This window comes from Python bivittatus, unplaced genomic scaffold (assembly GCF_059951505.1).
Source record: "Python bivittatus isolate LINGU-HERP-01145 unplaced genomic scaffold, Pbiv_v1 ctg000200_np1212, whole genome shotgun sequence".
Classification (NCBI taxonomy): Eukaryota; Metazoa; Chordata; class Lepidosauria; order Squamata; family Pythonidae; genus Python; species Python bivittatus.
The window spans coordinates 2616805-2632743 of record NW_028277040.1 but is presented as its reverse complement, the minus strand read 5'-3'; the positions used below and the strand labels follow the sequence as shown (position 1 = coordinate 2632743).

Here is a 15939-nt window from a genome sequence, read left to right as displayed (position 1 = left end):
TGCTTTAAAGCAAGCATGTAAAGTTCAAAGTTTGTATTTCTTAATAAAGACACTCCATGTATTAGGAACTCAAATTATGGTTTGTCAATAGACAGACTCTGATTTTCAGTCACCCAGCAAACTGCATGACTGAAATGGAACTGATTCATTTGAAAACCTATTCAATTGTTTTAATTTCCAAATATAATGTAAGGCACCATGCAAAAATGTTTTGCTGCAGTCTTACTTTTTCATGTCTTTTCCTGTCTTGTGAATTTCTGGGCCTGAGCTATACTAATCCAGTGTCCATACTAATTAAATATGATTAAAACAGCAAACATTATGTGATTTTGCTTAGGGTTACCTAAGCCCATGGCATAGGTAACATTAGAAATCCCTGAGAATAGCTACAGTCATCTTAGGACTTTGTTGGAAAATAGATAACAAATGAGTTGTGATTACTGATATGAGCTGAAACAAAGTTCTTCTACTTTATGGGTAGAACAAAATTACCGTATTTTAAAGGGCAAAATCTGCACCTTTTGTTTCTAAATTTAGCATCCTATGTATAGCAACATAGGATGCTAAATTTCAGTAAAGTGCATTACTGATCCAGAAAGAGAGGAAGAGAAAAATGATGTACAAAATTACTGCAATGAATTAAACTGAATAAAGACAACTTACAGTATCCTCGTGCCATTCATGCCAGTCCTAAGATGCTTAGTCTCTGGGACGTTGACTAAAGTAATGGTCATCAACATTTTAGCCAGTGAGTACCAAAGTACTTATAATTTCCCCAGATATAAATTACAATAACGAAAATCTCATGGCACAACATTATCATTTCTAATCCTACAATCAAACCACTGAAGCCTTTTAAAATGTGATCTCATGATATTTCAGCTAATTAAAATAAAGTTATTTATTTTCAGCTCCTGAAAAGATTCTTGGTCCCTGATGCAGGATGATATGCAGAAAGTATTAACTGAGGAAATCCAGCATACATGTTAACATGCAGTATTCACTTTTTTCGGATAAATGTTTTCAACATGAAATACCACTTTTTAAGCGAGGAGATTTATATAAGTTTATATAAGTTTATATAAATTTATATAAGTCATCCAATATTCACACATTCTTTCTCCAAATATAGAAATATCAAGGCCTGTTTGCCATCAAAATTATCCTTAAAATTAGTATCTTCAAAAACTCAAGCATGATGTAGCCCAATTTTTATGCTGATGATGTACAGTAAATGTGCACTTTTCTTTTGGATAATACTCATGTTCCTGCAGCCTTGAGGTGAACTCCGTAAACTCAGTAAATTTTGCTTTAAATAGTATTACAAGAAAATACATGCCATAACCTATGGTTGTTAAGGTTTTCATGGTTTCGTGGGGTTTCTTTGTCATGGATGTTTTAATTGGAATGGCTTGTTTATGGTCTTAGTTACTGCGAGCCACTGAGAGTCTGGGTGACTGTGCCACGTATAGATTAGGTAGATACTGTAGGTAGGTAGGTAGGTATAGTAGGTAGGTAGGTAAGTAGACAGACATACAGACAGGCAGATGGATGGATGGTGGTTCCGATTTCAATTCTTGTATATGACTGATGTAAAAGACCTTTTTGCTAATCTTAGCAAACAATCTTTAATTTAATGGATAAACTGCCTGGCCTGGCATAAGGCAGTGCCCCCATTCTAAAGCTTACTTTTATTCTAATGGGTATCAGTTCAGTTTTCAAAATGTAGTCATTTCCCTATGCCTCTGATTGGCTCTCTGCTTTCCTTGAAACTGGTCAGCACATTTCTTCCAGCAGCACTGACTCATTCAAACTGAGCTCAAAATCTTTGAAAGAGTTTTGATCAATCTTCTCTTAAAATCCACAGTAGAACCCAGAATAATGACAGTCGTGTGAGGCATCTTTATTTTAATGCCAAGGTGTGGTAGTCAAAAGTTTCCTTTTGATGATACCTTATCAACTTCTATGGTTAAAATTTGGGATATGCTGGGATGAACCCACTACATGGCTCCTCCTAGATATGGAACTTCACCAGAATCCAGGAGAAACAAAGTTAGCCTAATATTTCATCTCAGCATTGAATGGCAGAAATGCTGCATAGTTTTTTGTTTTAACTTTGGTGTTACATGTCATATTTTGCACTCACCCACGAATTCCAGTGACAAGGAAGATCAGGTTCCCATTGATCTTGGTGCAGTTGATAAATTTATCAATGTTACTGGAATCTACAGTTTGAGCATACATCAAACTTCCCGTGCCTATGCCATCACATGCTGTAAAAATAAACAATTTTGTAAAAATATGCAATCATATATATGGATTCTTTTATATAAGTGAGTACACAGATGGATAACAGCCTAGGCTGAACTGCAATTAGTGGAGGGGGAGAGGTGATATGGTAATTACTACAGGTAAGACTGAGAACATGGAGCCACATTGTAGAATAAGGATCAGTCACAGAATGAGTGCAGCTATATTTCTAGTAGAAGGTCACTTAAATGGAGAGAAAATCTTACCAAAGTTCCAAAGGTAGGAGCTTATGACACCTATATCACTACTGACTGGAGTGATCAAGGCAATTTGGTAACATTACAGAAGTGAGCTGGGACAGTTGCTGTACAAGTACATTATGAACTGGGAAGTAGTAAGTGCTGATGATAGTGAGAAAGGAATCAGAGAAGAAGTTATTCTGTGTACTGGAAGTCAAGAAAATGGCTATGTTTAATTTTTCTAAGCTGATGTGCTTAGCTTAAAAATTGCACACTGGTTTTTAAAGTCATATATTTCAGTGGCTTCTGACATAAATCTCCACCTTTTGTTCTTACTTCTTTCATTTAAAAAAATAATCTAAAAAAAAACTTCTATACTTCATCCATACTTTGCCTTGAGCTCTTATAAGCATAACATAAACCCAAATTATGTTAGGAAATACTTTATAAGGCAATCTACAGAGTGCCTTGACTTGCACACATGACTGTGCATTGCTATAAAAGAGCTCTTTTATAGTAATAGTGCTAGAAATGTTATGCAAAGATTCAAACCATGCAAGATGAAGCAAAGAGATACACTACAGAACCCTTCTAGCTACAACTCTTTTCAGAATCACAATGGAGCAATACAGTACTAATGTTCAAAATCCTGTAAAAAAAAAAAAGCTGGGTGATATCTTTATTAATGCAATCAAAACAAACAAACAAACAAACTAACATGGGTGAAACTTTAAAGTTCTTCAAACCTCTTTACTAAAAACCTAGAATCATTTTAAAAATCTTGGGACCTTCCTCCCTATTCCTTTTTTTAAAGTTTATCAAATGAATTATGTGACCCTGTACAATAAAAAGGATTTGCTCCTCAGAACAACTGTTAGCCCCATAGAGAGAGGGAAAAAAAAGTTTTGACCCAATAGCTCTAAAAAGAATGTGATAGGGCCCAAATCCTTCATATCTTCAGGTAGGGCTCATAAAATTGATTGTTCCTCTTACAGAAGTACAGTTGCATATAAAGTTTAGGCACTCTTGGTCACACTGTGTGTTTCTGTGAATCCCAAAGTAAACAAAAGCAAAGCAAACCGTACATGATACAGGTAGTCCTTGCTTACCAACTGCCTCATTTAGCGACCATTCAAAGTTACGACAGTTGAAAAACACCAGCTTTGCAACCAATCCTCGCATGTGCAACCGTCACAGTATCCCACAATCACATGATTGCCATTTGGACACTTCGCAACTGGTGTGCATTTACAACTGTCACAGCATCCCATGGTCACGTGATCACCATTTGCAAGCTTCACAACTAGCTTCCAAAAAGCAGAATTAATGGAGAACGTGGAAGTGAAATTGCAAGTTGCAGTCATGTGATATCTCGTTTAACGATCACAGTGCTTAGCAACAGTGTTGCCGGTCCCAATTATGGTAGCTAAGCAAAATTAAATATATTTACAAAATTAAAGTACAAAGTTAAATATATTTCTGCAAATTTGAATGCATACTTAACATGAGTATTTATGTGCAGTTATTTACAGGTTCAAAAAGAAAAGGGAGGGAGGGGGTGTGGGTTGGGGGGGGTAATATGGCAGGAGCAAAAGTTGAGCATCCCTTCTGTCAGGTTTTTGTAATACCCCATTTGGACAGAAATAAGAATTTCCTGTGGCCAGCTGAGGGTCTTTCTATTTTTGTTCTGGAGTTCTGTGATGAGGTCAGAGAAAAGGTTTCCTTCTGACAATTCTTCAATGCAAATCATTTTTGTAAAAGGAACACTGCACTGCGGACCCGTGGTCATTTACTCCACTGTCAGCTAAACTTCCCAGCAAGTCATTTGTGGCGATCTGTGGATTCTGTCATTGCATATCTGATCAGTTTTCAGGGAGTTCTAGCAGAGATTTCTTTTAGTTTTCTGAATCTTGCCCTGACTTCCATGTAACTTCCATTTCTTAACCATATTTCTTATAGTTGAAACTACTAGGTGGAAACATTTAGAGAATGTTTTAAGGCCTTCCCCTGTTTTGTAAAGGTGAATTATCTTTATTTCCAAATGATGAGCCAAAGGCTTAGAGGAGCCAATGGTTGTTGAAAGTAAACAGAACAACAATCACAATCTGAAAGGTTGGAAGGATCAGAACATTTATTCCCCTGTGAATTTTTCTTCGTCTGGCTAATTGTAGCCCTAATGAATCAATCACTTTCTGGGGTCTTATTAATAACTTCACAAATGAATCAACTGGGAGTCCAAATTTCAGCACCTGCCATATTTACTGCATTCTTGAATCTGAAAACAACAGCATCTCAGCAGTAACTGTGCATTCAAATTTGTAGGAAAATGTCATGTTTAATTTTGTACCATGAACAAATTATGCCAGCATACAATCTAACAAGGTGTACCTATAGTTTTGTATGCAACCATAGCTCCTCATAGAAATGGTCTGAAACAAGTATCTTAACCAAGGGGAAAGCTCATAATGGACAGAGAACATACCCAGCTCACACAAAGGAACAAATTCAATCCCCATAATTCTGAGCTAAATAAATCAAATGTTTTCATGTGTAGCTTTCTACTAAAGTTGATAGTTCTCTTTGAACAGATTTAGGATGCACAGCTCAGTAGAAACCGGATGAAATAGTAAACAAGTGTTAATGTTTCTCAAGCAACATATTAGAAATCATCCATTCCAGTAAGCTTTACTAAATATTTGAGTGCATGTTGATGGTAGAATATTTCCCTTGCCTCTGAAAACTAAAGCTCAGATTAAATGCTTAAAAATTCCCTTAATACTCTCATTGTGCTTGCCTAAACACATGAGGTCTTCAAACTTAGCAGAGAACGGGGCTCATATGCAGGCCCTGCTCCCTTTCCCCCTTAACCTTCATACTGGGGAAAACTGGAAGATGTGAAAGGGAAATGTACTTGCATGGCCTTAAAAGGGGGTACAGCTCTTCATCCAGCCTGGGACTGAAACTAGGCAGTGTTTTGGATTCCATGGAGAGTTAGCCACACATTCTCCTCAAATTTCCTTGTTGAAAGCGGGAAACTACCCAGTTTGAAGCCCACACGTATGCAAGAGAATTACTGAAGAAATTACTTTCATTCTGGGTGATGGGGCGGGGGGGGGGGCTTCTGAATCTTGAGATTGTGAACTGTAACTACAGTGGCCACACATCCTTTACTACAAAGGACAGTCCTTTATTTCAGAAAGCTGTCTTTTAGATTTATTTACTTTTCAAAACTCACTTTTGCCCTTTATTTTGGCCATTTAACTTTTACTGTACAAATGGTACCATTTAATGAACTCTTTCACATTCATGAAAATTGAATCATCTTTTTGAAATAAATTTATATATACTGTTTGATTTTGAATATTTTTATTAGAATATGTGTTTTTGTAAAGTTTTCCTTGGTTTTGCTCTTGAATTTTCCTTGGTAAAGCAGTTATAAACATAAACAATTAATTTTTTTTATCCTTATGAACCTCTTTCAGATTTGCCCCTTTTTCAGGTTTGTCCTTATTTTTTCCAAGAAAATATGGTCACCGTAACTATAAGGGGAATTCCAGAGTGTTTTATGTCTAAACTAGAGATGATGGTGGCAGACTTGTGTGCAGATAGGGCCCTGATGCCAAATCCCTTGAAAGTGCACCATTGGAAGGGTGAAGGGAATTTATAACCTGGAAAAAGGGCTGAACCCTTTGGGGAAAGGCACAACTTGGGAAAGCGGTAAAAACTTTTCCCACATATACTTTGCAATATGTGTGAGAATATGGGAGTCAGCTTTAAAAAGAAATTTCTGAGCTGCAAGAATGCAAGAAGAAGTTCATCTCCCCTTCTACACTTTAAATTGTCTTCCCACTACTACTTCTGCTATCATCATTCATCATCTCTCCTGCTCTATGCAGAAATAATTTTCTGATTGCCAGGTGCACAATGAGGCTCACAGACAATGGGATATAAACCATGTTTAGCTAGGTCACATACTTGCCCTTTGTTTTCTGATTAAAAAAAGTCTCTCCCTATCTTCTAACTTTCATATTGCATACACAGTGCTGCTTTCATTCCCTTTTCTTGGCCTTGAGGAAAAGGAGAAGTGGGAAAGAACACTGCAAACCCCAGAAGGAGAAGGGAGTATGAAGCAGCAACTTCTTGGGGGCTTAACCCAGAGATTGTACCCCACCAACTCCATCTTAGAAGCTAGGGTTCCAGAAGACCCCCAACTACTGAAGACTATGACCAGTGGACTAAGAGAAACCACATTTCCACAGAATTTCCAGTTACCCTTAGATGATCAAACTGATTCAGATTTGGGATTGGTCTCCAATGGCAAGACTACCATATATTGAATCTTTAATCAAAGGATCTTTAATCAAAGGCAGCCTACCTTTAGGGCAAATGTCAGTGCATGGTTTGCATGTCTTAATACCATTTTCCTCTACTTCCATCTTGGGACTTGGACAGGCACGTACACAGGAGCTGATATCAACCACAAAGTTGTCTAAAAAAAGGGGGAGTGGACAATGAAAAGAAATCAGTCTAAAGTTGCAAATAATGAATGCCCCACAACATCCATTTCAAAAGAGACAGGGTGGGCTAAAAGGCAGGACTTACATTTTTGTTAGTATTCGACATGTTCTTTCTTTCCTGTGATGCTCTATTTTATTTTTTTGAAATGTTATGTAAGTTCACATTCTCTTGCATTCCCACTGCTTTATTGCTAATTTAACATTCTTTAAAACTTTCAATTCCCATGACATATTGACATTGTAACTCCATCTAAATGAGATTAATATTTTGTAATATATCTGAAATGTTATATATCCATCAGAAGCTATTAATTGCTACCACCACATAAAATAAAAGCTATAGCAGGATATTCCATAGTGAAGATATTGGCAATCAATTTTAAAATGAAACCATCAAAATAAAATTTATCCAAAGAAACAATTTTATTCAGTTAGTAAGCAAAATGCCCCTATAATATAAACATAAAACTGGCTGTTATACCTGGTCTAATTTTAACAACCATCCAACTGCTTAATTTTCAACTACAGAAGTATAAACTCACACTGCTTCAGAGGTGCGCAATCTTTTGCACCTATGGGTGGTGGTGGTGGTGGTGGTGGTGCTACTACTACTACTACTACTACTACTACTACTACTAATAATAATAATAATGCTGTAAAGCAACTGGAATACCCAGCAAAGTGAAGGAAATTGTTACTTGAAAATTGAGCAATCATTAAATGCTATTTCTAATCAAACCCTAGAACTAGGGGATTACAAGAGCGGATGTTCAACATTTGGAACCATATCTACCCAAATTAAGAAATCTGTGAACAGCAATTAACAAGATTTATCCTTAGAACAAAAGCTTTTACAGATACTGAACTGCAAAAACTGGAAAAACTATCTGAGAATGCTAATAATTTTGGTAACAACATAGATGAAACTGCAGATCATCAAATGAATCAAATCAAATGCTATCAAATTTTATTAATGTCCAAGACAGATAACAATGCTGATGAATGAAAATATTGAGTAAAAGAATGTTGAACATTAGCTCTCTGAACTGAAAGGAAAAAACATGGACATAATTTTCTATTTTCATGGTGGAAGCTTTTCACTATAGCTTTTCATAACTCGAGCTATAGGAAAAACTTCTACCATTGAAAAAGATGAGTAGAAAAGAATTATCAAAATGCTGAAAGACACAAATTTAGTAGCAGAACATAGTGAAACAAGCACAGTGGCTGAAACTAATTAACGAATTTATAGCACAGCAGCCACAGTGATAACTTCAGAGTTAGGATACAATGCTTTAAAAAACAAACATCAAAATCAATCCCCAAAACCGAAAATTCATTTGGAAAGAAAGTTCAAAAAATTATGAACTGACATCAACAATCTGAAGAATTTGAAGGAAACAATATTGAAATAAGATCAAGAAGCATTTATAGAAAAGATATAATCTTGGCATTAAGATGATTAAAGTTGTCTCAGAAGAATTAAAATGAGTAATAATTATTTCAAAGACAATTGATATGAAGATAGAATAAATCAATTTCAACAAAATCAGCAGCTTCAAACAAACAAGCATTTGTTTTATAAAGCATTACTGGGAAATACTACAGACATAGATGCTTGGCCTGATAAAGATGAAATATTAACATTTTGGAGTGCCATCTAGAATAACCCATAAGATCATAATAAAAATGCAAAATGAATAAAAGAGATTATGAACAATGTTGGCTCAATCAAAATTAATGATATGGCCATCACATCAGAAATGATTAAAAAGCAAGCAAAGAAGGTTAAAAACTGGACTGTATAAGAAAGAAGAAATACGTTGATTTTGGCTGAAGCTTCTGATGACTTTCCATGAAAGACTGACTACTTGATTTAATGAAATATTACAAATTGGAAACACTGAAGAATGGATGACAACTGGTAGAACATTTTATTAATAAAAGACAGAGACAATGGTATAGTTGGAAGCAACCACAAACCAATCACTTGCTTGCCAACAATGTTCAAGCTGCTAATTGGTATATTAGTAACTGCAATTTCAAGTTATATATTTTTGAAAAATCATTGTATCCATCCTGAACAAAGGTAACTGCTAAAATTCACAAGCAACAAAAGATCAATTGCTGCTTGATAAAATGATATTAAAATATTCCAAAAACAAACCAACTTATAAATGGTTTTGATTAATTACAAAAAGCTGTTTGATTCTCTTCCACATGGTTGGATACAGAAAAGTTTGGAAATATTTGGCATTAGATCAAACATCTAGAATATTTGAAACAGTAGAAAACAAGTGATGGTAAATGGTTAATAAACTGCAAATGTAAACATCAGGAAACAAAATTTTCAAGGGGAATTTACTGTCTCCATAGGTTTATACCATTTCAATGACACAACTGACTTATATACTGAATAAAACAAAACTTTGATATGAGCTATCAAAACAAAGTTTAAAAATATCCCACCTGTTATACATGGATAATTTGATACAGAAAATCAAAAACTGAAATTGAACGCTTAGTTAGTACTGTAAGGAACTGCAGTGATGCTATTCAAAATGGAAATTGGATTTGACAAATATGTGACGCTCAGCAAAAACAAAGGAACATTTGGACAAAATGATACAATTTGAAAATGGGAATTTCATGAAATCTTTGTCCATAGAGGAAAGCTACAACTATCTTAGAGTACTTGAATGAGATAACATCTTGCGTGATAAAGTTTAAAAGAAAACTAGTTTAAAGGTATAAAAATTCTAAATTCAAAGTTAAATGGCTGAAACACAATCAAAGCCATAAATACATGGACAGAACCAGTAATCAGATATACTGCTGGTACAGTAAACTGGACACAGCTTGAATTGGACAAATTAGATCAGAAAACCCCAAAACTGATGATAATGGATATGCATTGTATCCATGAAATGATGTTAATCAATTACGCTTAGCATGAATAATTGGAGGCTGTTACAGCAGGTAAAAGAGACAGTTGAACAAAAATGTAGTTTAAATGAATACATCCAAGGCAAACAAAGAGAAAATGCTTATCGCAGTAAGCAAGGAAAGTAGCAGAAGCAAAAAACAATCCCAAAGATTGTGATGGCAACATGGCTATTTAAAGTGTAAAAAGAATTCATTCTGGATCTTCCCCTGGAATAGAAGATCACTATTTGCCCAACAGGAAATTGCATTAGAACAAGCATGAGCAGTAAGTGAAGACTAGCTAATGTTCAAATTTCCCACCCACATTCACAGAAGGCATCCAGGGTATTCTATCTACTTTGCTTTATACTCAGTGTGACTGTATGAAGTAATTTCATCCAATGTCATGAATATTTTTTCTTCTTTAAAGTCATTTTTAAAATGCACTGGACATAACAACTACTCTGGCAAGCAGAATTTCTTAGGATCCACTTGTCCTCAATGGGGAAGCCATATAATGAGTAGGGCTGAAATGTTTGGCCTACTAGAAGGCTTACTGAACTTCTTCAAAAACAGTGAAAAATCAAACTGCTGCAAATTAGCCACAAACGTGAACCAATTATTCCTCCCCACAACTGAATAAAGCATTTATTATTGCGTTATATATTAGGACTATGCAATGTTTTGATGCCCAAAAGATGTTTCAGAATGTGCAGGAGCGCAAACGTAGCAACTGCCTGCCACCCTTAAAGCAGCTGGATCTTTTCCTCAGTTCACATATTGTACAATTCTAGTGACTTCCTACAGTGCAGAACATCTACTTTTTTCCCCCACGTATGTTTTGGTTGGAAAATGTTGAGAAAGGTTGCCCTAAATTTTCATTTTTTTTAGCTTTGAGGCCTGAGCCTAATCAAAGCGTTCAGTTTCACTGACACATTTTATCAAGTCTAGGCTGGCCATTATCACCTGGCTATTCACACTTTGGGAAATTGCCTCAGAGCAGATTAAAAAAAAATACTTAGCTTGTGACAGAAGCAAGTAATAGCTTTTGGCTGAAAGCCAGAGTAAAAACTTCAGTCGTTTAAATGTGTTATGCTTGGTAGCAAAGCCCAGGAATGTGTGCATTTCAGAGATTTGCAAGAAGGAATAGGTTGATCAAGTTGCCCCCTCATTCTGCAGCCCGCACCAATTCTTACTGCCAACTTTCTCTAAGAGAGTAACCAACATCACCTACCCGTCCCTTAAGAAGGCTTTGTTACTGTATCTGCTGCATGACAGACAAGCACTCAACAGACAGACCTTCGTCCTGGGATAATTCTGCACTTCTGGTTAAAGGGGCAGAAAGCTCAGCTTCAAACAGGAAAGCCTCTCTAATTCAATGCCTGATCTCATTTAGTCAGGCTATGCTCCACTTGGCACCCCCCACCCCCAAAACCAGAGCTGAATGGGGTAAATTGGGGTGGCTTTTAATTCCTTTAAGGTAGGATTTAGTCTCTAACTTGAGCTGTCATTCAAAATTATCCACAGAGCTTCACTTACAATACCTATGTAGCTTAGAGGCTTAATGTTCTGGATGGAGATGAAGGCATCACACTTAAAATGGTGAATGATACACACACAAACACCCCTTCCTACATACCTACCTGCCTGCCTATCTACCTTTGGGAACTTGCCAGTTGGCTAACATGCACTGGATGAGAGAGGAGAGTATTAGAGTCAGTGTCTGGCATCAGAGTGGCCCTTGAAGTTAGGCTGCTCTCAGTTGCTCCTCATCTTGGGTGGGCAGTATAGCAGATTTGAAACAGAATACTGGTAGTCCTTGAGTTACGTCCATTCGTTCAGAGACCATTCGAAGTTACAGCAGGGCTGAATAAATGATAGTTACACCCAGTCCCCAAGTTATGGCTGTTGCAACACCCCCATGTGATCAAAATTTGGGTACTTGGTAGCCTGCCTGCACTTACAACTGCAGGGGTGCTTCAATTCCCCCCATCCACTTATCTCCTCCCCCATCTCTGCCCTTTTGGCTGCCCTGTGCTCCACTGGCCCTGCCAGCCTGCCACCCTTACCGGCCTGCCACCACCCCTGCCACTCTGCACTCACTGGCCCTGCCGCCCCTGCCACCCCCAGCTGACCTTTGCCATCTTCTTCCTCCTGCTGCTGATGAGGTGCATCTGCCCAGGCCTTCTTCCCGGGGCTGCACCTGCCCCTTGTCTAAATTGCATGTGGCCTTCTCACAACGTTTTGGAAGGCAGGCATATGAGAAAAGACCCTAGCTGCACCAGTACAAAAGAACCCACTAGAAGGATCCTTCTTTTGTGCAGGCGCAGCTAGGGCCTTCTTTTATGCACCTGTCTTCCAAAACCTCATGAGAAGGCTGCACGTGATTTGGATGAGGGGTGAGTGCGGCCTCAGGAAGAAGGCCTGGCATGGCCAGCAGCTACCTCATGAAACGCCAGGCCGGGCGTGCCTTGTCAACAGTGGCAGGAAGAAGATGACAAAGGTTAGCAGGGGTGGCAAGGCCGGCAAGGCCAGCAAGCGCAGGGCGGCAAGGCCCACAGAGGCGGCGGAGTGCAAGGCAGCCAAAAGGGCAGAGATGGGGGGGAGATAGGCAGGTGGGGAGAGTTGAAGAGGAGGCAGAGGAGGCAGCCTTACCTTACTGAGACTTGGGGCTGGGAGGGACCAAGCCAGGAGTGGCTTGGATCAGGGTGGGTCCTTGGCTAACGACCAATGGGATTTGGTTAACGACAGCAATGGAGAGTACTAGGATTGCCATCACTAAGCAATGCAGTCACATGACATCACACTTTATGACCACATTGCTTAGTGGAAATTCCAGTCCCAATTGCTGTCATAACTTGAGGACTACCTGTAGAGAGATAATTTCCAACTTCCATCCTTAGAAGTTCTAAGAACCAATGTTGAGATTATCTTGTCAACCTGACTGGCTTAAGGGCTGAATTTCTTTCATGGACAAGGTGAGTGATTGAAACTGTTACACATCTTTTCATTCCCTCTCTCCTTCATTCATCTCCCTCAGCTCCAATTTATTCATCAAAGGACATCAATGTTTTTTGCCAACAGTCTTTGTACAAAACTCCTTGACCTAGGTTTCTATAATTGGCCCCAGATATTCCTCACCACAGAGTCCATTTTTGCCTGAAAATAGTACTTTTTTATACATTCAGAATTTAAATACTAGCCAAGAAGGCTATAGTGGTATTGTGATGGTGACTGAAATACACTCCATTCACGTTCAAAAGTACTTCCTGATTTTTACCACTCTTTAATATGACATTCCAGAAACTGAAATGTAATCATGGTGTTAAGAGACACCTTGGAATGGTAAGAAGCAATTTGTGGGTCAGAGGAATTTAAAGATTGCCTCATCCTTGGTTGGAGTAGATCTTCCCAACATGTTAACATTTCTACCTATGGCTGCATCTAGTATACAAGGATGTTTAGATCCCAGTTGAGTTCTTTCAGTAAAAGAAGGTAGCAAGATGTATAAAATCAAAGAGGAAGGGGGGGCTTCTCACCATACTCAGAATTTTTGAGAGTATACTCTTCAGAATTTATTTAAAGTCTCAGACCAATAAAACAAAATACAGAATTTAAAATACAGAAACAACAATAAAACCCAAATATAAAATTTAAAATACAGAACAACAACAACAACAACAAAAGCTCTGAAACAATTAATAACGAGAAGAGGATATCGCCCAGGTACTGCAAGCCATAGCTACTGCAAGAACCTTTGAAGCGGTTGTCCAAGTTAGGTCTTGCAGAAGGAAGATTGTAATTTCTTGATCAGAAAGAAAACTAAAGTTTCTGATAATTGGGTTTAGGAATGCTACATGGGCAATGAAGCAATACATGGGTTACTGACTTTACCTCTGTATCTGAACAGAAGCACATACGATTGTTGTGTGGGAGACTAGTATATTTGCCTATAGTCTCCATAATAGGTAATGCATCAATTCAAGCCAAGGTAAAAAGTGAGATATTCAGGATGTTACAGATGCCCCTAATTTAGGAGCCATTCAATCCAAGTTTCTGAAAACTATGCTCTGTGTCTCACATTCAACTTCAAATGCCCTTGCTCGGCTAATGCTTGGCTGCATTTCTCTTGGGGCCTGCCTGGGATTTTGCTATTTCAGGTTCTGGCTGAAACAAATCCTTTGGGGTAGTCTCTGGTTTATCTCACCCTACTGGATTGGTTTTCCTCATCCCTGAGGAGGCAAATTGATTCCAATCTAGCATATTGTAGCATCTCACTTCCAGAAATATTGTCTCCTGGCCCAGACAAAGCCTTAATTGAACACAAACAAAGGATCTGGGATCCATCCCTGTTATGGTGCAACTGCAGGTTCTCCATGGACAATTCCCAGCATATTCAGAGCACCCCAATCCCAGAATATATCCAATATATAGAATGGGGTAGACAATTCTAACATTGAAATTGTGAGTGCTCTTGAACAGTGTTAAGATTGTGATGACTGACATTACCAGATCACACTCCTGAATTCCAAGAAAAGGGCAAACATAAATATAATTTTCACTTATATTTAACAGAAAACAAAAATGAGACCTTTTAAAGAAAAGAAAATGCTAGAATTTGCTCCAAATTTGACCTTTGTCATGCAGTTATTGTAAGCTATTGGATGGAAGTAACCTGAAATTTTGACTATAAAACCCATAATATTTAACACAGATTTCTAGTTCTCATGCAAAAGGTCTTATTAAAATGTCAGCCCCCAACAATGCTATTATTGGAGTAAGTTAAACATTCAAAATAAAACCACCGGTTGAACTAATACTACAATTTCATATTTAACTTGGTTGCAGTGATTTCTTAAGTATGGATTTTTTTTTTTATTGGAACATTTTTCCCGCATGTACAGGGTCCGCTTTTTTTCCCCCCTCTGGATCAACCAAATGTTGATCCATTGGTTGCGACAGGAACTGACTGACCGGCTTGTCACCCGAGCCTGACGTCGGGGGCTTAGAGAGAACGACTGGCCCAAAACCACCCAGCTGGCTTTCATGCCTAAGGCGGGACCTGAACTCACCATCTCCTGGGTTCTAGCCTGGAGCCTTAACCACTAGACCAAACTGGCTGTCTTCTTAAGTATGGATAATGGAACTTTAAAAGAATGGTGCTTCATTGAGAGAAAAACATCCCTGCTATAACTTACGTGGGCACTTTTTGACACAAAAAGCACCATAAGTATATTTGCCATCTCGGTTGGTTTCCATCTGGAATGTGGCAGGATTGTAGACTGAAGTCTGTGGGCACTGGGTGACACAGGCCCCGCTGTCATTAAAATTCATACATGCCTAGAAGTGAAGAAATAGCACTGTTCTCAGAGTTTTCATTGGCATTTAATGAACTGACATCATGCTAAGTAAAATCTGACCACAACCGTAGGAAAAGCTTGTTTGGCTATCAGCAACTCTAGGTAGAAAGAACTCTAAGGAAGGCAAGGAAGACAGCAACACCTCTATCAACTTAATATGCAAAAGGTAAATGTCAAAGCTGTTTAGATGGACGATGGATGAACATCTGGCAAAAGCAAAAATGTTATGATGGGAGACAAGTTAGCAAGACTAAATGTCAAACTGTGATGAAGCCACAAAAAAAGTTGGAAACCTATTTAGATCCAGTTTAATTTTGATTCTCACTGTTCTTTGTGAGAATTCTCTTTGTGAGTAAATCTGTTGAAACAGCAAACTGCCGAGATAGACACTTCTTTGCTTTCAAGAGTGCTCACATAAACAAATACCCGCCAGCACACAGGGAAAGACAGATGAGTGCCTTATCTAGCAATTTTCACAGCAGTGTATTATAAGTTAAAGAAAGCAGCCCATGTTAGAACATCTCTTAATTCATTCTTGAAATATTGTTAATTAATACATAACATAATTCACCTATTTCTTTCTAGCAATTCCATTATTTTTATCTATTATTGTCTTTCGAGACAATAATAGATAAATGTGTCATTACA

At 37.8% G+C, this 15939-nt stretch overlaps 1 protein-coding gene across 5 annotated transcripts in view; it reads right to left on the bottom strand.

The window, feature by feature from the left end:
* The window catches only part of ERBB4 (erb-b2 receptor tyrosine kinase 4), a 904250-nt gene that overhangs the window by 229745 nt on the left and 658566 nt on the right, over nt 1–15939 (bottom strand). For all 5 annotated transcript variants that reach the window (XR_015795175.1, XM_088135586.1, XM_088135588.1 and 2 more), the window contains exons 7-9: nt 15130–15271; nt 6865–6978; nt 2147–2273 (exon numbers count right to left, since the gene is read on the bottom strand). Coding sequence is in view for 4 of the 5 variants with exons in the window: in XM_088135586.1 (XP_087991712.1) it covers nt 2147–2273; nt 6865–6978; nt 15130–15271 (383 nt within the window). In the remaining variant the exon portion in view is untranslated. The remainder of the gene's footprint in view (nt 1–2146; nt 2274–6864; nt 6979–15129; nt 15272–15939) is intronic.